Here is a 27,401-nt window from a genome sequence, read left to right on the forward strand (position 1 = left end):
ACTAATCACTTTAGTCACGGAATATTTTATGGTAACCCTCGTCAGCAACCCATTGATCTTGTTTTTGTTTCACTCAATCTTCTTAGCATAGGTTTTGTTTCAGTTCTCTTATTTAAGAGAATAATTCTTGCCAAATATCTGATACATGCATGGTCAAATTGTCAGGTCTATGCCACATTCATGCCGTCTCACCAGATCCTATACTTGGCTTCTTACTTTTGAAAAATTTATATCAAAATCTCTTAAATTATTAATGAATAATTCCAATATTGAAACACTCTTAAATTAATATTTTCTTTTCCAGATTTAAAATGATATTTCCAAATTCAAAACACTTTTAAATTAACAATCCATTTTTCCAAATTTGAAAATGCTCTTAAATTTGATAAAGAGGTTTCCAAATTGAAAACACTCTTAAATTAACAATATATTTAAGATATTTTCAAGTTCAAAATACTCTTCAGTTAACAATGGATTTATCCAAATTCAAAACAGTGTATGTTGATTGTACACATTTAGTAGAATAATGATTTTAAAGGTTAATATTTGTTGTTTAAACATTTTATGATTGAACAATGATAAAATCACTGTCGATACCTGGGGATAGCATGTGACATTACTAGTCACTTGTCCTCTTGTAAGAAACCTTAAATTTTCATCCAAACTGACCTAAAAGTTTATCATATATATTGTTGAATTTGAAAATTGGTCATTGATTATTTGATTTTACTCTGTATTGGTTGAAAAGGTTGATTTACCATCAGTATTCAGTACTTAAGGTTTATGTTATATTATAGTAAACAGTAAATCATTTCCACAAGTGATTTTATTGCTGCATCTTGAATGGACAATGATTGATTTCATTGAACAGGTTTTATTAAGTTGTGAAAACCAACACGGTAAAAGTGTTTCCATACAAGATCACAAAGTCAAGTTTCTATAAAGACGGACGCAATATCCATTTAAGTAAAGTTTGTGTAAATGTTACATAAGATTAAATCTCACATTAGAAACGAATAATTGAACGGAAAATGTTCTGGTATGAAGCGCCAAGACATACCTAGCTAATGGCACTTTATTACGAATTTGATTATAAAGAGTAGCTTAAGTAAGAATTAAATTATAAAAGAAGAAGGTTAAACCCCCAATTTTGGATTTACTTAAGAAGTCATGACTTGAAAGTGCAAAAGGACAAACAGTGTAATGTATTGATTGCAACATTTTTTCTTATAATATTAAATAAACAATAAATGTGGACTTTTTGTATTAAATTTGGTTTTAACATTTTTAAACACCTTTGGAGTAAAATTCTTTTAATTTGTGTTATTATATCATAGGAATATATAATAAAGTTGTATTGTTGATGAAGGAGCACTTTTAATTTTAGTGTTCTATTGAAATCATTAAACAGTTTAAGTGCTTAGGTAAACTATGGAAAACCCTACCATAATTTGTCTATGTTTACTTAACAATATTGAGAAAATATTTAGACGAGATTTAAACTTTTCAAATTGACTCTATTTGGAAATATGAATTAAGGATTGAACATCAAGTATTATAATGTTATACATATGACATGACATTTGCATAATCAAGTTGACTTATCTCACAGAAATCAGCCGTTTATACGAGATTTTAAACAACAGATTATCTTTGATTATGAAGAAGAGATTATGATCATGGTAGATATATTAAATCGGGGATATTAGATTCTGGCACTTGATTGACTCGTTTCTTCCACCGTACAGATGACTTTTGAATTAATATCTGGACGCGTGGAGCTATCTTTGACAGTATGTGGTCGTGATTCTTAATAAAAATCATCGAGTGTGTTTAAATATTTTCACAATCAGATCAATATCTAGATTATTTCACTTATAGAAACTCTTTTCACAGATGTACATTTTTAAATTGAACAAGTTACATTTTATTGAATTTAATTACGTTTTCATTGATCAGAAATTTGCTGTTGTGTGTAGATGGTTTTTCAAACTTTGGTTTATAGTTAATAAGTTTTTAATGATTGGATTTTAAGTATTCATGAAGAAGGAAAGTGATTTTCGTTGATATTTTAGATGAACTCTTGTACAGTGTTCAGTGTGAAAGTGTTCAGATCACAAGATTCTAGATTGGTGATATACGTATTGATTTCATGGTCCCAGGGGGACCCAGATCATTTCCGTGTTTAAACGTATTGTCAGAATAGAAATTTGAACCATGAAGTATTTCAATAAAACCTTGTTATATTGATGCACCTTGTTTCAAAGGAATATTTTACCAGTGTGTGTTTGAAAAGTAAACATTACAGTTAGACAAGTTTAAAGGAATTGGAAAGTATTGATGCACTATTTTTACCTGCATGTTTATGCCAATTAGATATGAAAAGAAGGGAATATTCAGACAAAATAAAGGCAATTGAATTAATGGGTTTTGATGAAATGTCAGATAGTAAAGAAATGCCGGAGTTGACTTTACCACGAAGATATTCTCATGGAAGTAGTATGGTACATATTCCCAGCAGCAGTCAGATTCTTGAAAGGTTGTATAATGATCAAGGTGTTAGAGTTAGAATGGTACGTAGAGGACGTCCCAACAGAATTCCAACAGTAAAAGAACTTATAGACCACATCTCAAAGAAACATGAACGTTTACTGGAGTTGGAAATGAAAGGAAATAAGGTAGAGAAACCTGTAGATCTTAATTTATCTGGTAGAAAAGATGTTGGTATGAGAGTTGACAGTTTAAGAAGTATGTCTGAAGCTGTACATACAGACATTGATGACTTTGTCAGAAGAGATCGTTATAGCTGTTTATCTGAAAGACCAACTCGATTTGAAATTTGGGAGCCGGAAACGAGAGGTTCATTAGAAATAACAGGACGTCAAGGAAAACCACAGCGGTAAGTGAAAAATCACGATGAAGATTATCTCTTCTAAATGCTGAAAGAACACATAAATTAAATGTTTTTTAAAGCTATTTGACTAATTGATTGTACTTTTTAAGATAATTGTAAGTTAAAAAATGAATGATTGCGTCACAAAGTCATTTATTTTCTTCTAACAACGTCATACATTTTCTCAGGTCGTACATTTTTATCAGAAGTTTGAAGTCATTTTCTGATATGATCATACATTTGTTATTGATCTACTGTGTTTATTTCACACATTTATAAGATTTCAAGGTCTGCTCTATGAACATTAATTTAAAATTCAAATCATACATTTAGCAAATTAAAGGCCTTTTTAACAAATATCTACTGTTACGGTTAAGATTTTATTTTGAAGGTTAAGTTTTGTTATAACCAAATGTATTCAAGATTTGTTTCAGGTTTATAATTTAACCACAAGAAAAAGTGAATCAAACAGTTATAACAGTTTTACTGTTAACAGTTCCTTAACATTTAAAAAAAAAATGAAAGCACTTGTGACTGCAGGGCATGCTTAATAACTTAAACATGTATATAATATATAAACACATTTGTTAGGCAGAAATTTATCTGCAATCAGATCAGATACATCTTTTGCTACAACCCACATGCCATTTGAATTTAGAAAAGGCCAATATTCAGCCTTTTTTTTCATATAAAAAAATTATATCATAAAAATGAAAGTATTGAGAGAATACTTATTTTTTGTATGTTTTTTAATTTTACATAGTACAGTCAAACGTGTATAATAAGCGACCGCGCAAGGGAAACACCCAAAACGGTCGCTTAATGAAATGGTCTCTTAAGACAGTCAGCATGATATAAAAGTCAAAAGTTATAAATGACATCTTTCTTATGCGGTAGGAATGTTTTTCAACTTCATTTTTATATAAATGTTGAATAATTAGTACGCTCCGATAATCTAAATCGATGCAAATGTAAAAAATAACTTTCTGAAATTTATTGACAAAAGGGGTGCAAAACAGTTTTGATCCATTACGTACATGTTTGACATTTTTTCCAGAATAAGTTAACTTCTCCGTTGTTTTTCCTTGTCTGCAACATGAAAACCCTATAGTGAAGATGTTTTCTGTTATGCATTTTTTCATTTGAAATAAACAAACTACATCTAATTGTTACGATAAATTTAATTGCTGATCAAGTTCAAGGTCAATTCAATGCAGTCTAAATGTCAACAAGCGAAGCGTATACACCATCTCAGTAGGGGCGGAGCGTTGCATTGTTTATCCGATATTATTGGATAATACACGTCACGCGTATACTTAACTTCATTTGCATACGCTAAAACGGTTTGGGAAATAGAGTTTTTCACACGTTTAGTTGTTGTGTTTTGATTGTTGACACTTGTGACATCACAAGGCGGCATTCTCTAACAGGTAAAATTTAAGTGGTCGTTTAATGAAAAGCTTTATCTCAATTAGGTGACTAATTAGCGGTCCCTGGTTGCGTTGAGCAAAAGTCGCTTAATACATTAAAGATATAGAGAGAAAATGATCGGGGGCAAGTGGTCGTTTAAGACAAAAGTCGCTTAATACACATGGTCGCATGGGCAAGTTAGACTGTATTACATTGTATCTTTTGAAGTAGCATTTGCATGCACATGCTCTAAGCACACCAAACGAATGTTGCACATGGATGCATTATTGACAACAGATTTTAATTGAAATTTTGTTTGGAAAACTTTTAAAAGCATATTAACTTATACTAAAATGGATTAGCTGTTTTTGTTAGGATTATTTCAGTGGCTTGATTTTGTATTTCAGAAAGATGCTGTGTTAATAAGCAAAGTTTTTGTTAATTTGCATCATGTCTGAGAATATGTGATGCTTTGAAAAGAATTGTTTGTAAAAGATATTACAGTATTACTTAAAAAAGCCATTACAAGAGTCTATAGTAACATGATATACAATGTACATGTAATTGATGCTATAAATTATTTAGTAAGATTACAACAGTCAACAGGTATTTTTTAATTGTTATAGTAATTGCTTCACAGACCTTGTATTTTTATGCCCCCCTTTGAAGAAGAGGGGGTATATTGTTTTGCTAATGTTGGTCAGTCTGTCAGTTGGTCGGTAGACCACAATTGGTTTCTGCTGATTATCTTGAAAACTATTAATAACAAAGTTTTCATATTTCACATAGTGAATGATCATAACTAGTAGATGACCCCTAATAATTTTTTGGTTACTAGGGTAAAGGTCAAGGTCTCAGGGGCCTTAAATGCCAGAATGGTTTCTGCTGATTATCTTGAAAACTATTCATCACAAAGTCTTCATATTTCACATAGTAATTGGTTATAACTAGTAGATGACCCCTATTGATATTGTGGTCACTAGGTCAAAGGTCAAGGTCACAGAGGCACTAAATGTCAGAATGGTTTCCGCTCATTATCTTGAAAACTATTTATCACAAAGTCTTCATATTTCACATTTTGATAAATCATAACTAGTAGATGTCCCCTATTGATATTGGGATCACTACGTCAAAGGTCAAGGTCAAAAGGACCTTTAATGTCAGAATAGTTTTCTATCATTATCATTTAAACTAATTATCACAAAGTCTTCATATTTCACATATTGAATAGCCATATGTAGTAGATGACCCCTATTGATTTTGGGATCACTGGTTCAAAGGTCAAGGTCACAGGGGCCTTAAATCTTAATATGGTTTCTGCTTATTATCTTGCAAACTATTTTTAAGTCTTCAAATTTCACATATTTATTAGTCATAATGGGGTCACTACTTAAAAGATCAAGGTCTTTATATTTCACATATTGATTGGTTATAACTAAGAAGGTCAATAATGTGAGTCAAGGCCTAGAAAAGGGGGGGGGGGCATATGTGTCATTTGACTTTTCTAGTTTACATTTGGTTTTGATGATATCCTAATTTGAGTGATGCCATTCAAGTATTGGTAGTTTATTTTGATGCTGATTACTTTCAGCTCTTTATAACTAACTTATGTGCTGCAATGGCAGTCCTTATTAACATTGTACTATAATGTTTTGGTGTGTAAGATTAGGAAATTGATAATAAGTGTAAATGATACATTTATTATTTAATGAAATCTAATTCATTACATTATAATTTACAATAACAAAGATATGATGTTAGTACAGCCTATATTGACTTGTAACTTTGTTTAGTGCAATTTACTCCCCTGTTATTAATTGAGATATTTATGTCAAACAAACTTCAAATAAATATACATAATCATATACATTGACCTTTAATGTAAAGCATCAATACCAAACAGCCCCTGATCAAATTTGATATACATTGTAGTTAAATTTCTGTAATATTTAATAATAGCTTATAATAATAATAGACGTGATCTACAATTTACAATATAACCCCAAACAGTCTGTTCATTGTATAGTAGAGGTATTGTAATATTATTTCCTTGATCACTGGTCATAAAGAGCAAATTTACACAATTTTGATGAAAATCGCTGCAGGAAGAGCTTCTAAATGAAGTTTTTATGAAGTGGCAAACTGCAACAATTCTTCCTTCATACCTTTGTACTGGTTTTATTTAACTTTAATATAAAAAGGATTTCAGAATCTGGAGAAATCATGTTTGCTTAATTTATTTTAGAAATATTTCACTTCTGTTGCATTCTATTGTAGTCATTATAGAGGAAAATGTTTGATTTTATGCTGCCAGTTTAATAAATTTTAAAGTGCCAACTGACTTTGTTGACATGGGTTAGGAGATAATGAGTTTCTATGAATTTCTCACTGGAATGTTAAAAGGCAATGTCAAGGAAATGTGGTTGCAGAAATACAAGAAAGGTAAGGCACATACATTTTCTTACATTTATTTCTTTTTCATTAAAAATTTTACTTTTCAATATATTTATGATTTCTTATTATATATTTACATACATTGTAATGTTAGTTTCAATAGTTACATGTTGATCCATAGCATAAATAAAACAAAATTATTTCAATCGCTATTATAGTGACTTAATATACTAAGAGTACTTTTTCTAAAGTATGCAGAAATACTTGTAATACTGTTCCTTAATTTGGACATTCTGTATTATTAAGTTTAAATACAGTCACTTTTAGGTGATAATGCTTTCTAAAAATTGAGGTCATAAATTTTACAAAATTGTATAATTATAACTGTTCGAACATTTTTAAGAATTGGTTTTCAATAGAGATACCAGTTTTGTGTGTCAAATAATTGCTACTGTCTAATCTTAAGATTTATGTCTATTTTTTTGAAAATCTATAAAAATTGGTTTTCACTATTGTTTATCATAAATTACCAAAACAATTATCAAATTATCGGACTGGAAACCAATCCTAGAGCAAAACATGATAGTTACAAGTTATTGTGTATTTTTTGTTACCTTAATATATATTCTGATGAATAATTTAAAGCAATGCTTTATTGTATGTTAGGGATAGAGGATAGATTTATGAACAGATGAAATATTTATGTATGTTTGACATGCTGTTGTACATTTTCACAGAGTTTGCAGACGGAACCTAGTAATATTTAATGGCTCAAGATACAGTTGGGATTTCAAGGTTATTATTGGAGGACAAGATGAGAGACATGAAAGAAATTTGATGCTACAGTAATTCAATGATACTCTCTGACTATGTTTGAAAGTTTTAAATATCATTTGCTGTGTCCTATATTTTGGGAATATGAAAAAAAATGTACTGAAATAGTTTAAATTTAATGTTAATGTAAACTATAGCATTATTTCTTTAAAGAAGAGTGTTACTTTATTTTCGTTAGATCCCAGATCAGAGTGTTTTGAATGAAGTGCTTAATATGGTTTAATGGAGAGTGGTCTAACATACTGGACATAAGATAAAAATATGTTAAGTAGTATTATGATGTATGTCTTTTTGAGTGATTTAATAGCTTGTATACATAAGACAGATTTAAAACATGAAATATGACAACTTTTATTTGGGAGATATTTTGTATTTAAATATTTTTTATACATAATCAATGCATGTTACTGGGACTGAATGGAGGCCAGGAAAAAATGAAGAGAAAGAAAAAAATAGGAAAAAGTTTCGCTTGCTGACAGAAGCAACTCGGAAAGTACCCAGAGATGATAAGGATATTGAAAGGGTCAACAAAATGGCCGAAGTGTCGGGATTTACTTTACGAGACTTACTACTGCAAAAATCTAAATCAGAAAATGAGAGAAGTGAGCTAAAACTACCAAAACTTGATGTTGTAGAGTTTTCTCAGGTAAGACAAAATTAATTTAAAATAAAAAGAAAAAATAGAGTCCCTAGAGGACGTCAAAAAGACAAAATTGGAAATGTTGCTGGCTATTATTGATAAAATTTGTCATTTCTGTCTATGATTTTGTGGAAAAATATTATATAAATATTACAATTTGTTTGTCTGTTTCCAACGACAAGTCTTGTTATACAGAATTATGCACCAGTTACATTCCAAACTGTATTTGAAATTAAGCACAATAACTATCGCAAAACTTAGGTGTAATACTTTGGATAAATTTCTATGTGCAATTTCTTTTATAGCATCACATCTTACCATCCATTTAATTATATCTTTTTGTAAATTTACACACTTATTAAAATTTTGATATCATAAAAGGGGGTCACGATGAATTTTTAACAGAATCATGACCCTCTGTGAATTTGCATGCATGCAACAGCAGTCTTCAAAACTACTGAAACTTCAAACATGCCTTTTAAGTCATAATTAGAGATCACTGTCCAAGTTCTTGTAACTCTTGGCATCAATTTCGAATGAAATATGGTTCTTTGTAATCAAAGAAAATTCCTGGTTAAAGTTTTCCATGCAGCATCAGTGAAAGTATTCACTTGAATATTAATACATGTTTTCATGACCACTATCCAAGACCTATTACTCTGATATAGATTTTGACTAATTTATGTCCCTTTGTGAACTTGAAAAGTAATATGTTTAAAGTTTTATTCTTTAAAACACAAATGTCTTCAGTATCATAATTGGAGGTCACTTTTCCAAGTATTGGTATGAAATTTGAATTAAATATGGACCTTTGTAAACTTACAATATTCTTTGGTCAATATAAAAAACTCATTAAAATGCCTTTTACCATATCTAAAAGAAAGAAGAAATTTTTCTTTTTTTTATCCAGGCTGTTGTTTTACTATCAAGCACTGAGAATAGTTGAGTACCGGGTATTTTAGTATCAAGCAGTTTCTTGTTCAAAGAGTAAATTTATTCTACTATTTCAGCAGGTTAAGGGTTAAACCCAAGCTTTGAAAATGAATTGTAACCCTTACTACATTGTTAAACTAGCAAAATGACACTGCATCTTCTCTTTAAATATGTGTCCATTTCAATTATAATTTGCAAAGTAATTGGAAAATGTATTGATTTCCTGCTTGATATTTGAAACTAGCTTTATCTGGGGATATAGACAATTTATCCCTGATTTTTAATTTAGTTTAAGACCTTTGTGTAAGTTAATCAATTAAGTGTGTGAGATGGACACAAGATAGTTGTAAGGACATAGGTTGATGACCTAGATAGCTTACAAGTATAGATTTCAATCGAAATACTATAACGACTATATTAGCTGTCATATAAGATATTACAACAATTAAGAGACATTGTTCGCGCCACTGGTTTTGTGTAGCTCTGGTCACCCACACTGGGGGTTTCTCTTACATGTGATAGGTTCAATTCTCCTCTAATATATCTTCTTGTTTTTCACTTGATAGATCATCAATTATAGAGAACTTGATCATTCCGGTAATGTGCAATATCAGTCAGTGTTAACTTTCATTACCAAAAAACGGCAACACTGGAAGAAAGTGGAATAATAAGTATTAAGTTATTGTAATTTGAAATATTTGAAATATTTTCTATACATACTTTCTTACATGCTGTATATTTGCGAGTGAAATATATATACAAATATGCTACTGGAATAAGTAAATAACTTTATTGTCAGGTAAATAGCTCTTTTATATGATATTTGTTTACTATAGTATTATTAAATTGGAATGTTTTATTGTACCTTTTTACCTTTACCTGGTCTGTATAGATGAGAAATATTGCCAAACTGATCTTTCTGATGAAGGTTGATGTTTAGGAGTTGTGTTTATAATGGTTTTATATAGATAAAATGTTCTGTAACAAAAGCAAATCTGATGCTTTCAAAGTAAATCTTGTTAGAGAAAGAAAACTCATACATAATTATTACAGATTGCAGAAATACTGTAGCATGTGTTCTGTCAAATGAAACCAGCAAATTACTGTAAAAGCAAAAGGATCATGCAATCCATCTTGATGAAACTAGCATTTAACATTTAATATTTTTAGTTTTTCCAAAACAGCAATTTGCAAACCTAAATGATATGAACCTGTTCAGTAGTAAGCTTTTTCTGTTCAAAGATACAGTTATCCCATCCTTCCTAATTAAGCCAGCATATCCTTTAAAATTGATGGTATCTGAGGTTCCATGTATTAATCTGATATTGTATCTAATCTTTAATAATGCAAGATTAAAATGAGCACTTTATGAGCACATAAAGAAACAAGACTTTGTAATAGAGTTTACCACCTAAGGGAAGTAATCTACATTAGGCATGTAAAACAGTCAAGGTTTATCTAAGTATGGGCAACTGCATGAGAGTCAGTAAACTGAAAGACAACAAACAAATCATTCATGTTATTCTGAACACAGTCTTGACTGTTGGCTGCTAAATTTAATCAGTTTGATATTACAAACACTTTCATGGGCTGTCCATCAGTCTGTTTGTCCATCACACTCCATTTCAGTCCATAACTCATCAAAGGATTTTGAAATGACTTGCCACAAATGTTTGACATATGCAGTATCCAGACCGGTACCTCCAAGGTCAAGGTCACACTTGGAGATCAAAGGTCAACATCTTTTGTTTTGGTGTGGGGGAGAGGTATACTTCATGTCTGGTTCATACTTTTTATATCTATAAAGGGATATTGAAATAACTTGCTAAAAATCTTAACCTAAACCATGATATGATGTTGTGTCATGCCCAATGCACGGACCCCTTTCTCCAAGGTCAAGGACACACTTAGAGGTCAACGCTTAACATGTTCTGTTATAGGGTCTGTTTTGTGTCTCATTTACAACTCTTCCAATCTGACATTAAAAGGATTTTGAAATATGTTTTCACAAATATACATCAGATTAAGACAAGGAGTCATGCGCAACACTTAGACCTCTACCACATTTTTCATATTTACAGGTCAAAGGTTAACATGGTCTGTATTTTTCTAATCCATAGAATAACTACACAAATATTAGAGACATTCCAGTGAAGATAAATGTGACGGAACCATAACTCCATCTTAAATAATTATCTTAAATAATTTTCAAATCACTGCCCTTTATGCATCTATTTTCAGAGATAAAAAATGTATTTCTGTTGACCCACATGCAGAAGTTACTGTAGTTAAATTATTGTTGCATGTGTAGATTAGTATTTATCATGATTTTGCACTGAAATTCCAGATCCCTACCTCAAACTTTTGACATAGTATAATTGTGAGCTTCATTTAAAACTTCCCTTCGACAGTAACTGTTGCAAAGTCTTGTTTCTTTTAGTATTCAGTAGTTTTGAATGAGTTTGAGATATACGTTTACTATTATTGTGTTCATTTTTTATCTTGCATTATAGAAGATTAGATACAATATCAGCTGTATTTTCTCTGAAGTGTTGCTGATAATGAAAACAAATACCAACAATTCCATTTAACCTCACAAAAAGGCATTCCATTATATAGATTTTGTCTCTAAAACTGATTGATTACGTAATTTAAAAAAGTAAATAAATAAGACTTTAATATTCAAATAAAAAGTGTTAAAGTTTATCGCTTTATTGCATCTGTTGTTAGTATAGTGGTTTTAAGACATGGAAATGCTAATAGACAGATTATATTTGTTTAAAACTATTGATACATATTCATTATTTGGCCGTAGTTTAAATGTTCGAACATAATAAAATGACTTGACGTGTGATTTGCAACCACAATGGTACTTCACAAGATGTTTATCAAACAATTTTGAGATTTTTTATTCAGTCTAATTGACTTTATACATTGCATTGTACGGTACTCGACAGTAATCTGTGATAGGGACAGAACTCATATACTGTGTTTAATGTTCTTTGGCCTGTTGGAAATATATTTTATGGATTAATTAAATTCGAAATGAAATCTTGTGTTAACATTTGAAGTGTTTTGTTAAAAGCTTAAAAATCAAATCATGGACTCCTTTGTTTGCTGAAATATCAGAAAATAGCAACCGTTAATGTCTTCTACCACAACACAATGTTTTTATACGCTAAGTGAAAAGTTTTAAAAAAGGTTTAACTGTTATGAAATAGAAATGGATAAGAAGTCAAAATCTGCTATTCTTCCATCTAGCTCAGGTTTAGTAGTTGATGTTTCTGGAGCACTGATTCCTAACCCACCGGGAACCGGATCTGGTCCACGTCCACCCCCGTCACGACCTACACGATCTATGTCATGTCTGGATTTAACGTTACAATGTGTGGTTTTTCAGGATAAAGATGGAGGAAATGGTATACAAGGAACAAATACAAGCAATACTGCACTGCTTAATATGAATCAGAGACTCAGTCAAATGAAAGCTCAAAAAGAACTCACATCAGTTCAAATGTATTCACAACGTATGGTGCGGCTACGAATGTCCCAAAATCAGCGGCATAAAACTTTGCCATGGTTTGGATCAACTGTAGTAGTCCCACAGGGACTTGGGTAAGTTTAAAGAACAAACCAAGTATTATTATGGATTTATAACCTGAAACGAGTGTCAAAGCAGGTAAGTGTGTGATAAGGAATGAAACATACAGGTTTTTAAGGGTTGCAGTTTGCCGCTTCATAAAAAGAATTCTTTCATAATTATTATCCCATGTTGATTTAATTTAACATTATTTGTTGCTGGACTATACAAAAGTATATGTAGAGCTAATTTATCCCACTGTTGGTGATCATCACCCATACATTTGTGACAAGGTTTATAACTTTAACTCTTACTTGAGGGACGCTGCTTTGTTTCTGAATCAATGGGTTTATTTGCTGGAAACAATATACCAAGTTATTATAAATCAACTGATACATATTTCAGATTTAGGAGTGTTGCACTATTTTGTAGAATTTTTCATTGAACCATAATAATACAGTCAAACGTGTATTAAGCGACCGGGCAAGGGAAACACCAAAAACGGTCGCTTAATGAAACGGTCTCTTAAGACAGTCAGCATGATGTTAAAGTCAAAATTTATAAATGACATCTTTTTTATTCGATGGGATTGTTTTTCAACTTCATTTTTATATAAAAGTTGAATAATAAGTGCGCTCCGATAATCTAAACGGATGCAAATGTAAAAATAACGTTCTGATATTTATTGACAAAACAGTTTTGATCCATTACGTACATGTTTGACATTTTTTCCAGAATTTTTGAACTTCTCCGTTGTTTTTCCTTGTCTCCAACACGAAAACCCTATTAGTGAAGATGTTTTCTGTTGTGCATTTTTTCATTTGAAATAAACAAACTACATCTATTTGTTACGATTAATTTAATGGCTGATCAAGTTCACGGTCAATTCAATGCAGTCTAAATGTCAACAAGTGAAGCGTATACACCATCTCAGTATGGGCGGAGCGTTGCATTGTTTATCCGATATTATTGGATAATACACGTCACGCGTATACTTAACTTCATTTGCATACGCTAAAACGGTATGGGAAATAGAGTTTTTCACACGTTTATTGTTGTGTTTTGATTGCTGACACTTGTGACATAACGAGGTGGCGTTCTCTAAAAACACAATTACTTGACAGGTGAAAGTGGTCGTTTAATGAAAAGATTGATGTCAATTAGGTGACTTATTAGCGGTCGCTGGTCGCGTTGAGCAAAAGTCGCTTAATACATTAAAGATATAGAGAGAAAATGATCGGGGGGGATTTAAAGTGGTCGTTTAAGACAAAAGTCGCTTAATACACGTGGTCGCATGGACAAGTTAGACTGTATGATATACTGCATAATGAGAATAGAATTACTATTATAACACCATTTTTTTGTGTTGCCTGCTAGAGTATAGTGGTCCGTTTACCAATCCATGCATACATTTTGGTACTAAGGTGGCCACAGGATCATAGGTATACCTACTATTTCTTTAATGTCATTCATTCCATAAGCTCTTAGGTGGCTTAATGCTTTCTCTTATGTTGTTAAAAGAACAATAGAGAAAAGAATGGAGTAGCCACCTTAATATCCAAATGTGTAGTATATATGTTCATCTGTCCATTCATCACAAAACTCCCCCAAATTTCTCTAAAAAACTACTGGTTCAATTTGTTGACATTTCTCAGTTCAATGATTTTTGTTAAAGTAATGGCCGTTTAATGATTTATATTTTTAAAGTTTGCCTTATACCAGTTTTGCAATTTGAATGAAACTTTACAGGATTGTTTGGTACCTAAAGTACATGCGAATAATACAGGTGTTTTCCGCTTGAATGGTTTTTGGCTGAGTTATGGCCCTTGACTAAAAAAGGATGTTTTGGCCCATTAATGATTTTTGTGTTTTCTGCTACACAGTAGCTGATACATGCTCGAAAGTATTGAAAACATATGGGGAAAAACGGGAAAAATCTTTCCCTCAATAAAATTTTGTTTAAATTTGGGTTTTTCACCCAGGGACAAAATGTTCCCTGATTGTTTTTGTCCTAAACATTTATTGAATGAATCTCTCTTGTAAGGTAAATGCACATAAACGTGCAAAGTTCATAAACTTGAGGTACAATTTTAAAGTGTTTTTATGGTTGACGATTAAAGAAATAAAAAAAGATTTGAAATTTAAATTGTATTTTATTCATAATCGAGAATACTATTTAAGTTTCCTGGAGAATGAGTATAAAACATTAGGCATTAAATTTTAGGTTGTGATTTGGAATAGTTTCCCATAGCCAGTTAGATGGCTTATTAGATACCCTCCCTGTTTGTATATAAGTTTAATCAGTCTATATCTATATACACAATGATAACAGACAGAGCTTGAAAATCATGTTTACTGTATAATAGTACAATTTAATTATGTAATTCATTCTTTTATATATGTTAAGGCATTTATATGCTATCATTAAAATATATTTAATAGTAATATTAATATTCTTATTATTATTTCATACCTTGATTTTGTTATGATGGGAGTGTTCTCAAATATTTAAAAGGAATGAGAGATTGAAGGCCCAGAAAATAATCTAAAGTCAACAAATTAATTTTAATGTTTGTCTTCCCAATAAATCCATCAATTAAGTACACAAAAATGTAGCAAAAAAATGGTCTGGTTTAATTGATTCTAAAGAGTGTTAATTTTTAACTAGTTATTATTGATTAATAAAAGGTGGGAGGGGCCAACTATAAGTTGGATATTTTCTAAACCTGAATAGTTGACAGTTTACTTTTAAGCCTGTCACAATCAAGGATAAACTTTATAATGTTCTATTGGAAATCATGTTGCTCTCTTTTAAATATAAATGTGTTTAGCAAATATTTGAATGAGTTTAATTATGACAGGAGATCATAAAAGTCCACAGTTGTGCAATATTGTGAATTGTTTGATTGAGGAAGCTTAAAATATACCAGTCTATGTTATAGCGTTTTTATTAGCTCGACTATTCGAAGAATATGAGAGCTATTGTAGTCGCCCCGGCGTCGGCGTCAGCGTCCGCGTCGGCGTCTGCGTTGGTTAAAGTTTTTTTGTAAAGTCAAATATCTCAATCATTACTTGAGATATTCAATTGAAACTTACAATTCTTATTTATAGTAACAAGGTTCATCAGATTGACAAGTTGGATAACTCTGCCTACAATATTGACAGAATTATGCCCCTTTTTAACTTAGAAATTTTGGTTAAAGTTTTTTGTAAAGTCAAATATCTCAATTATTGCTTGAGATATTTAATTGAAACTTACAATACTTATTTATAGTAACAAGGTACATCAGATTGACAAGTTGGATAACTCTGCTTACAATATTGACAGAATTATGCCCCTTTTTGACTTAGAAATTTTGGTTAAAGTTTTTTGTAAAGTCAAATATCTCAATTATTGCTTGAGATATTTAGTTGAAACTTACAATACTTATTTATAGTAACAAGGTACATCAGATTGACAAGTTGGATAACTCTGCTTACAATATTGACAGAATTATGCCCCTTTTTAACTTAGAAATTTTGGTTAAAGTTTTTTGTAAAGTCAAATATCTCAATTATTGCTTTAGATATTCACTTGAAACTTACAATACTTATTTATAGTAACAAGGTACATCAGATTGACAAGTTGGATAACTCTGCCTACAATATTGACAGAATTATGCCCCTTTGGAACTTAAAAATTTTGGTTAAAGTTTTTTTGTAAAGTCAAATATCTCAATTATTGCTTGAGATATTCAATTGAAATTTAAAATACTTTTTTATAGTAACAATGTACAATCAGTTGCAAAATTGCATAATTCTGCCTGCAATATTTGCAGAATTATTTGCCCCCTTTGAAACTTAGAAATTTTGGTTAAAGGTTAAAGGTCTTCAAAGATATTTACTTGAAACTTTACACATGCACTTAGGGGTCATAATTGGAGGGTCATAATTGTCACTGACCAAGTTCCATAACTCTTGTTTGCATTAAGGCTGATTCATATCCCCTTTTCTACTTAGTCTCTTGGTTAATGTTTACATGCAAGTTTTACATATCTCAATAACTATTAAAGATATTTATTTAAAACTTCACATATGCATTTAGGGTCATAATTGTAGGTCACTGACAAAAGATCCATAATTCTATCTTGCATTTAGGCTGATTTTTCTCCCCTTTTTCAACTTAGAAATTCATGGTAAAGTTTTGCTTGTAAGCTGTTATCTCAATTACTACTGAAGGGTTTGTGCCTTATTTGGGACAATTTTATGCATTCTTAATAATAAAGCAGTGATTTACTTCATAAAACATCTTAATTAGAAGCTTTTGTACCTTTTCTGTCAAATTTATGTATTCATAGGTAATTAGTATTATTATACTCAATAAAACACCCTTGTGACATTACCTTCTGAATAGTCAAGCCAATACTGTATAATTAGACTCTCTCTAAGGCCTATAACGTGAATTTATAAAAAAAAATTAGCCCTTTTGTGATCTTAAAAAATTTAACATTATTAAGGCTCTTTTACTATCAAGCACTTAGAATAGTCGAGCGTGCTGTCCTACCGACAGCTCTTGTTTATTTTTTGTTCTTTTCTCCTGTACACTTTTGAAAATGCCAGTTACAGCCATGATGCACTTTTGAGCCATTGTATTATAGAAATAATGTGGTGAAGAGTTTTGTAATTTTTTTCCACCAATAAATGTCGTAAATATTAAAATTTTTGTAAAGCGTGTGGCGGAGTTGTTAACATATCAGACTAGTAATCTAACTATTGCTGGTTGTGTGGGTTCAAACCCTGTCAGGGGCAAACTTTGGTTTCCTAAGTTGAGCAGGTTCATAGCTTAGTTAACTTAAAGTTGGTTACAGGAACAGATTGAAAGTATTTCCATAACCTTATAGCTGCCCAATACAATTGAACTAAAATAAATTCATATAAACTAAATAGTGTCTTCAAAAAATATAAAAAACAATGTTATTCTGGGTAAAAGCACTAATAAAGTATATCTGTGTGTTTTATATATAAAGAATATGTAATATTATTATAATGAAAATAGTTTCATAAAGTGTGTCTTATTTTTGTCAACCTGAAACCAAAATCTAGCTTGGTATAGTTTTCAAATATCACTTAATTACTACTTGTATTAAAAATATACTTTCTCTTCATTCTCAAGGATTTATTGAAACTTGTATTACAATGTTTCAAAAACTAATTAACACATGAAATTAACTGCTAATAATAACAGCTCCTTCCATAGGCAAAAATAAAAAGCATTACATAATAGACGACGCCGCTCACCGGCGTCGCCAATAACTCAAGAAATTAAAATAAATTGAGCATAAACTTAACTGTCATTCAGACACAGATACCTGTGTGACATCTGATTGTTCCGGTATATAGAAATCATTCAAGTTTTAATTAAAGGAACTGGTCCATTTTCAGAATAAGAGTTTAATAATGTGGTCAAGTGCAAAGGTTATTGGCGTGGGACCAAGCTCTACCCCCATAAACTATAGTTTATAGTGTCAGCAATATATTCTTTGTTAGAATTATTAGATTTTGTGTTGACATGTATTTTGAATGGGTTGAAGTATATTTGGGTAGTATAGAGGGTCCTGGGTGGTCGGTACCCAGGGGGTAGGGCTTGGTCCCACGCTGATAACCTGTGGTCAAGTGGTAACACTGATACTCAATTTTGATCTCTCACTACAACTAAAATTACTTACAAGTCTTTTTCATGTGACTTTTTAAAAAACAAAAAGGTCCCAAAACTCATACCCAAAGATCTTTTAACTTGATGTTAAAATACTAAATTATTCAAATGGAAAAGGATCATTTTGTATTTTTGTGTTTAAAACTATAAAAAAAGAAAATTTTTAAAAAGTTTTTTTTGGTTGAGTTAAAGGATATGGATTTTCATTGATGACTATAAATGAAATTATGTTTTTAATTGGTTTTTTTATCAAAAAATAAATTTTGGGTTGAACAAGTTCCAAATTTTTATTAAAAAAATTAATTTTAAAAAGTTAATTTATCATATTTAATTTAAAAAACTTGGATGAACCAAAAAATGGAACTTTTTTTGCAAATTTTTTGCCGGTCCAAAAAAAAAAACAAACTCAAAAATTTAAAAAAACCGCAGACAAATTAAAAACTTTCCTTTTTTTTATTTAAAAATTAAATTTAATTTCAAAAACGGTTTTTTTTAATAAAAAACAGTACCCATGTGTAGTTATCCACTTTTGTAGATGGAATTTTTTTGTTTATGTATACGTCATGAACACAAAATATAAGAAAAAAACTTACTTTGGCTTGTTCCTTTTTGTTGAAAATAAATAATTATCCCCTTCATGTTTGTATGATTTTCACTCAACCCGAAGCTAGATGGGTCTTTTTGTGAATTAGTTTTAAAAAAAACCCACTATAATTTTAGTTTGACAGGTGATGCAAAATGACCCTTGTTTGTTTATTTTCATTAAAACCTGCTATAAACACACCTTTTAATGTATCTGTACAATATATTATGTTGACGGTGAGATTTTTGCATTTTGATTATTTTGAGATTTTTTGCCATTGATCTTTTTTTTATTTTTAAACCCACCAAGCTTCTATATTTAAAAAAAATTATCAGTTTTTTTTTTTCATTGCAATGTTATTTCTTGTTTGTTTTTAACGTGCACATACCCACACATATTGATTACGATGAAACACATTATCAGCCGTGGAAGTAATGTAACATCATCAAATCTTGAAATGTTGTCTTTTTTATTGGTTAATTTTGTACAAATATCTCAGTTAAAACGCAGAAATAAAACTCATTAATGCGGGATGATAACACCACAGAAATAAAATTTGCAGAAATTTAAAACCCCTTATTTTAACAAAAACCGCAAAATATTAAGCCCGCAGAAATAAGTTCTTATACGGTATATAAAATTTGTAAAAGTACAAATGTACTTATTTACATATTTAGCTGTTGTAACTTTATGTAATTTTATGAAGTCTAAGTGGATAGTAAGAAAGTTTGACTACTATATTATTATAATTACAGGTATTTAAATTTGAGATAGATGATATTCTAGCTGGAATTAAGTGTATTTTGATAACAATATAACTGTAATAATATAAATTTTGATCAAATATATTATTGTAATGATGCAAATTTTGAAAATGTATAAATTTCAGGTTTATATAAAAATATTGAGGAGGTAACATTGCTTATGGGAATGTAAATTTTAGGAATTCTGTAACTGTAATTATGGAAGTTAAGTTGAAAAATGTATGTATAATATTAGATATTGTGTGGTGGCGTGGCATTGTGGACTAGTAATCTAAAGATTGCTGACTGCGTGGGGTCAAGCCCCGTCAGGGGCATGTTGTTTCCATGAGCAAGAAACTTTCCAGTCATTGTTTAGTACTAACGTTAGTTGGTTACAGGAACAGATTCGAGAGTGTTTCAATAAGCTTATAGCTTCCAACGCAATCAAACTATAATAAATTTGATAAAAATATATCAAATATTAAGGAGAATCAAGAATATGTAAATTTTGATGAAATTGTATCAGTCATTATGTAGATGTTTGTGTAAAAGTGTCTAAAAATGATTTAATAAAAGCTTAGAAGGGTAAGTAATTAAATGAAATTTTTTATTGTGTTTCAACTTTCTGTTAAATTCTAAACATGCTGATTTTACTACTGACTTAACATGATCAATATGTAAAATTTTGAAATTAAGTTTAATGATTATATGTACAGGTTTTACCGTGTGAGATGCCCTACCTACACCGAAGGTTTTACTTCAAAGTCTAACATATTCCCTTCAGAACAGGACTATTTTTCTACCAGGTAAACATTGTGTACTGCTGTTCTAAGTTGTGTGCTCACATATCTCTGTTGTTCTGGAGACTTAAACTTTCAATCTTATCCTTTACCTGCTGAATTTGTGTAAGGTATTTGCCATGCTGCAAATTTGAAACAGACCAGATACAAAAATTGACTAGCAACAGTGTACATGTAGATCATTATCGAATGGCACAGATGTCCAGGCTATACATGTAGATCATGGACAGATGTCCACGCTATACATGTAGATCATGGTCAGATGTCTAGGCTATACATGTAGATCATGGTCAGATGTCCAGGCTATACATGTAGATCATGGTCAGATGTCTAGGCTACACATGTAGATCATGGTCAGATGTCTAGGCTATACATGTAGATCATGGCCAGATGTCTAGGCTATACATGTAGATCATGGCCAGATGTCTAGGCTATACATGTAGATCATGGTCAGATGTCTAGGCTATACATGTAAATAATGGTCACATGTCTAGGCTATACATGTAGATCATGGTCATATGTCTTAGCTATACATGTAGATCATGGTCAGATGTCTAGGCTATACATGTAGATCATGGTCAGATGTCCAGGCTATACATGTAGATCATGGTCATATGTCTAGGCTATACATGTAGATAATGGTCGGATGTCCTAGCTGTACATGTAGATCATGGTCATATGTCCAGGCTAAACATGTAGATCATAGCCAGATGGCACAGATGTCTAGGCTATACATGTAGATCATGGTCATATGTCTTAGCTTTACATGTAGATCATGGTCAGATGTCTAGGCTATACATGTAGATAATGGTCAGATGTCTAGGCTATACATGTAGATCATGGTCAGATATCTTAGCTATACATGTAGAACATGGTCAGATGTCTTAGCTATACATGTAGATCATGGTCATATGTCTTAGCTATACATGTAGATCATGGTCATATGTCTTAGCTATACATGTAGATCATGGTCATATGTCTTAGCTATACATGTAGATCATGGTCAGATGTCCAGGCTATACATGTAGATAATGGTCAGATGGCTAGGCTATACATGTAGATAATGGTCAGATGTCTAGGCTATACATGTAGATCATGGCCAGATGTCTAGGCTATACATGTAGATCATGGTCAGATGTCCAGGCTATACATGTAGATCATTGCCAGATGTCTAGGCTATACATGTACATCATGGTCATATGTCTAGGCTATACATGTAGATCATTGCCAGATGTCTAGGCTATACATGTAGAACATGGTCAGATGTCTAGGCTGAACATGTTGATCATGGCCAGGTAGCACAGATGTCTTGACTATAAATGTAAATCATGGTCAGATGTCAAGGCTATATGTGTAGATCTTGGCCAGATGTCTAGGCTATACATGTAGTTCATGGCCAGATGGCACGGATGTCTTGGCATGTAGATCATTGTCAGATGTTTAGGCTATACATGTAAGTCATGGTCAGATGTCCAGGCTATATGTGTAGATCTTGGCCAGATGTCTAGGCTATACATGTAGATCATGGCCAGATGGCACGGATGTCTTGGCTATGCATGTAGATCATTGTCAGATGTTTAGGCTATACATGTAAATCATGGTCAGATGTCCAGGCTATATGTGTAGATCTTGGCCAGATGTCTAGGCTATACATGTAGATCATGGCCAAATGGCACGAATGTCTTGGCTATGCATGAAGATTATTGTCAGATGTTTAGGCTATACATGTAAATCATGGTCAGATGTCCAGGCTATACGTGTAGATCTTGGCCAGATGGCACAATAGTCCAGGCTATATATGTAGATCATGGTAAGATGTCCAGGCTATACATGTAGATCATGGTCAGATGTCTAGGCTATACATGTACATCATGGCCAGATGTTTAGGCTTTACATGTAGATCATGGTCAGATGTCTAGGTTATACATGTAGATCATGGCCAGATGTCCAGGCTAAAAATGTAAGATCATGGCAGATGTCTTAGCTTTACATGTAGATCCTGGTCAGATGTCAGATCATAGTCAGATGTCCAGGCTATTCATGTAGATCATGGCCAGATGTCTTAGCTTTACATGTAGATCATGGTCAGATGACAAGGTTATACATGAAGATCATAGTCAGATGTCCAGGCTATACATGTAGATCATGGTCAGATGTCTTGACTATACATGTAGATCAAAGTCAGATGTCCAGGCTATACATGTAGATCATGGTCATATGTCCAGGCTATACATGTAGATCATGGCCAGATGGCACAGATGTCCAGGCTATACATGTAGATCATGGTCAGATGTCCAGGCTATACATGTAGATCATGGTCAGATGTCCAGGCTATACATGTAGATCATGGTCAGATGTCTAGGCTATACATGTAGATCATAGTCAGATGTCCAAGCTATACATGTAGATCATGGCACAGATGTCCAGGCTATACATGTAGATCATGGATAGATGGCACAGATGTCCAGGCTATACATGTAGATCATGGCCAGATGGCACAGATGTCCAGGCTATACATGTAGATCATGGTCAGATGTCCAGGCTATACATATAGATCATGGATAGATGGCCAGATGCAAGTTATACATGTAGATCATGGCCAGATGGCACAGATGTCCAGGCTATACATGTAGATCATGGTCAGATGTCCAGGCTATACATGTAGATCATGGTCAGGTGTCCAGGCTATACATGTTGATCATGGTCAGATGGCACAGATGTCTTGGCTGTACATGTAGATCATGGCCAGATGGCTCAAATGTGTTGGCTATACATGTAGATCATGCTCAGATGTCCAGGCTGGCCTGACTATATAATGGTAGCAACAAATACTAATCACTTTGATTCAAGCAGGTTAAGGGTAAATATTTTTCAAACATTTTTGAGCAAACTCTCACTTCAAAATTTACATATATTTCTCAGATATTTTCAACTCATGAAATCTAATATTTGTCTCGTAATTTTTTTTTACAATTTTAAGTTTTGATTGACAAGATTTTGCTCAGGAAAATCAATTCTTGGGTTTAGGTTGTGTGTAGGTGATAAGTAGTTTTGATGGGTACAAAGATTGGTCATACTAAAGTAATTAATAATGTTTAGTACTTTTCTGGTTAAAAGGTGTGCTTAACTAAATTGTAAACATGTGTATTGGTGATTTTCATGTTTTTCTTATCTATAATGACCATGTTCAGATAATTTGAAATCACTTGTTGTTGTTGATGTTGTATGCACTATGCACAGTCATGTACTTGCAAACTATTTTTTACAAATGAATTGTTGTAAAGCATGAGTGAAAATGGCTGAAACTGAATGGTGTTTAATATTATACAATCATGTAATCCCTTATTAATTCTCCATGATGCACAATATCTTAATTATGGAGATTAGTTGTCCCCCCCCCCTACCACCACTGTTGGATCTAATTCCAGAAGGGACTATGCTAATGTAATTTAAGAAAGCTTAGATCCAGAAAGCTGACTGAAGACTTGTGATTTCTTCTCAGGGGCTTGTAATGTACTGAAAATATTTTAGATGTATCTTAGGTAGTAAAGCTGGGAAGTTGTATTATGTATAAACAACAGTATTTTAAGAGTGACTTGAAACACTTCAAATCAAAATTTACATAGGAAATGTTCCTCTTTTTTCATAGACTACTTAAACTGTTTGTGTTAAATGTTGTTTTATTTATAAAATTAGATTTAATTTACTGTAGATTTTTTTTAAAAAGAATAGAAATTTTCAGATAGTGTGATTAGAATTATAATGATTTCAAAAAGTGAGTAACATGTAATACATTTGGTTAGTCAAATGCAGATTAAGTTTAGTTTTGAGTAAAATCAACTTTAATTACACACTGTCTATGTTCATTTCACAATATCTAAATATAATTATCTATTATATAGGTCAAGGGAGAATAATCATACTGAAAAATGTCTGACTATATTTAAGGTTAACCTCCCTTTACCTTCAGATAAGAATGTTGACTTGTGTATACATATAGGTCAAGGGAGAATAATCATACTGAAAAATGTCTGACTATATTTAAGGTTAACCTCCTTTTACCTTCAGATAAGAATTGCTGACTTGTGTATACATATAGGTCAAGGGAGAAAAATCATACTGTATAATGTAAGGTTATGTAGGTTATTACCTCCCTTTATCTAATTCAGTTTGATATGTTCTATAATCTTTCAAATAATGGTAAGCTAATACAATGATGTTGCTGTTTGTGATGGAACATGTGTCAAAAGATTGGCCAAAATAGAATCGATTTTATTCAAATTGTATAGGGATTGTAACTTGACACAGTACATATAACACAACTTTTATACAACTATATATACAAATTGCTATATTTCATAATTATTTACATGGCGTTATAATTATTAGCATTAAAGGACCTTTTACATCAAAAAAGGGCATCATTTCAGACTGATATAGAATGTGAAATTGTATAACAAGCATTAGATGCAGAAAAAAGCATAAAAATTATTACATTATAAACTCTAGAATGACTTATATATGATTGAATGGAGTGAAGATATTCAGGTAGATACCTATATTAACTGGTATTAAGACAGGCTGTGCATGACTCCTGTGAGAAATCAACCTTTTCAGCATTGTTTGTTCTGTGTGGTGGCTAAGATAGTTGAGCATGACACTATTGTTGTTTGTAGTACTTTCAGTTTCTTCTATTGTAGCTTTTTTATGACCCCACCATAATAATGGCAAAAACTCAGTAATGTCCATAAACAGGCTCAGTGAAACCAATCATGTAATGTTTTCAATTTTGTTCTTTAGGGATTCCTTATTTTTTTTTCTACTTGAGTTTAACGAAAGATTTTTTAAGATTTATCATGTATATATGTTATAGTTAAAGGAAATTTGATCTTTGAGTGAACAGCTGAGGGGAGTGATCCGAGGTCTCATGTTTTGTTGGGAATTCTGGTACAATAATTATATAGAGTATGTGTGAACCAAAAAGTTACTATACAGTTTTAAGGACACTCTAGAGTCTTCAATTAAATTTCTTTGTTAAAATTTTATTTATATAGTTACATTGATTTAAAATTTCTAAAAAAATTGAAAATTGCTTTTTTGTATGGGTCAATTTACTTTATTTGAAATAGTAGGACTTGTATAAAAGTAATTATTAAACTACTGCAGGTATATGGATATATAGTTTTGTCAAATGTTGAAGTGGATATTTGAGTTTTTATTCAGCATGTACCATTATTTGCTTTAAATGGTTTTATGAAAATTGACCTGTTCTTTCAGGCTGATGTGCAAGTATTTAGGGCTCTTAACAAAGTGATTAAATAGCAGTACATCATATATCATGATTTATAAAGGTTTTACATTTAATATAAAAAAAAACACAGTGATGAATATTTCACAGTTTATTAAGAAATGCTTCATGAAACCTCAAAACTTTCTTTATGGCATTGGAGTATCATAGTGGTGTTTTATACATTATGTTGGATTGATTTTCTTTTTTTTTTATAATTTAGTTTTATTTGACGCATTTTGTGCCACGGAAATTGTTATTTATTTGTAGATAGAAAATTTTGCTTTTTGCACTATTGTGAAAGATATTATGACTTCAAATTTGGGATAATTGATGAAGCTGAGTATTTATAATTTGTTAAAAAAGACTTAATGAATAAATTAACTAAATTAAAAGTAATTCTAGCAACTGCATTATTTTTCAGTTGTTAAAATTGACTTTAATACTCTATGTTTCTTAATATTTGAATTGAACCAATAACATTTTTGTTCCTTTACAAAGATGTGAGCATTGTCTGTTTAAATCCAGTTGTATTACCAGTGTATATTCAGTTTTTTACCCAGTTGATTGCCAGTTTGTTATTCTATTATCAGCTATCATGAATGATGTTTATCAGATCTGACAATAATATTATTATCTGGCCTTACACTGACATTGTACAAAATTACAATACATAAACATTATAATAGTTTGAATAATTTGTAATAAGATATTTTGAATTAAGATATGTAATTATACACTTCATTAAAACTTTCTTAAACATGTTTGACAGGAGACTTAAGTAGCTAAGCTGATATCTGAGAAAAGTATAATTTTATAATAACAACATCATTAATAACAAAATGATTTTAAAATAAGTATACTTCCAGTGGTGCTAGATTCTGGTAATAATCTGAATATTTTATGGTTATACGCAGGCTATTGTGTTGTCATTTTGATTTTTGTATTTTCTGATTGCAGATCAGGAAATACAATGCTGACATTTAATCTCTCACACAGCACTTCACGACAAACCTAACAACAATTAGTAGTTCTCAAAACAGTTTAAACCTAGCGATGTAAAAGAAAGAAATATTTTTATTTTGTATCTAACAAATTACAACTCATTCAAAGTTTAAAAGTAGCAATGGCTTATAGAATTGTCAATAAATGCACAATCACAAATTACGCGGAGCTGTTGTGATGTGCATCAGTCCTGTTTTTAGATCAATTCCACCTCGGGTTTGTTGGTTCCTTAATAGTCACCTTAATCTGATTTCACTCAAAGGTATTTAAATTTTCTAAAAGATTTTATAAGTCTAAAGAATAAGGGTGATAAGATTAACTAGTTTTTTTTGTTGTTAATGTTTTTAATGCTATTTCTTTTTCTTACCAGTACATTTTCCCACCAACTTGCTTTCTAGTGTATTTATACAACTATTTGATCTGTTTTAACTAGTACACATGTATTAGTAAAACAACCTATTTCAATCTAAGTCAGTTTAATATTTTCCCTTGTACCCATGACTTTTGAAGCTGACAATTTTTTTCAATTTTAACACTAATTTTACCTCTGCATTCTCTACTGGTGCAATCTTTTTGCAGTGATTTCTTGCCTTTGTGTTTCCAGTGC

General features: G+C 31.3%; 1 protein-coding gene across 6 annotated transcripts in view; it reads left to right on the forward strand.

The window, feature by feature from the left end:
* The window catches only part of LOC132725308 (AAC-rich mRNA clone AAC11 protein-like), a 103,392-nt gene that overhangs the window by 20,557 nt on the left and 55,434 nt on the right, over positions 1 to 27,401 (forward strand). For 3 of the 6 annotated variants that reach the window (XM_060710411.1, XM_060710408.1, XM_060710409.1), the window contains exon 3: positions 20,419 to 20,508. The exons of 1 other annotated variant lie outside the window; for it this stretch is intronic. In XM_060710411.1, the coding sequence (XP_060566394.1) occupies positions 20,419 to 20,508 (90 nt within the window). Of the gene's footprint in view, positions 1 to 1,593; positions 2,900 to 7,910; positions 8,178 to 12,504; positions 12,720 to 20,418; positions 20,509 to 27,401 lie in introns of those variants that run through there. 2 more of the 6 variants (XM_060710413.1, XM_060710412.1) reach the window with 2 other exon arrangements.

Source organism: Ruditapes philippinarum, unplaced genomic scaffold, assembly GCF_026571515.1.
Source record: "Ruditapes philippinarum isolate M1 unplaced genomic scaffold, ASM2657151v2 ctg351_1_1_1_1, whole genome shotgun sequence".
In the NCBI taxonomy this organism is placed as follows: Eukaryota; Metazoa; Mollusca; class Bivalvia; order Venerida; family Veneridae; genus Ruditapes; species Ruditapes philippinarum.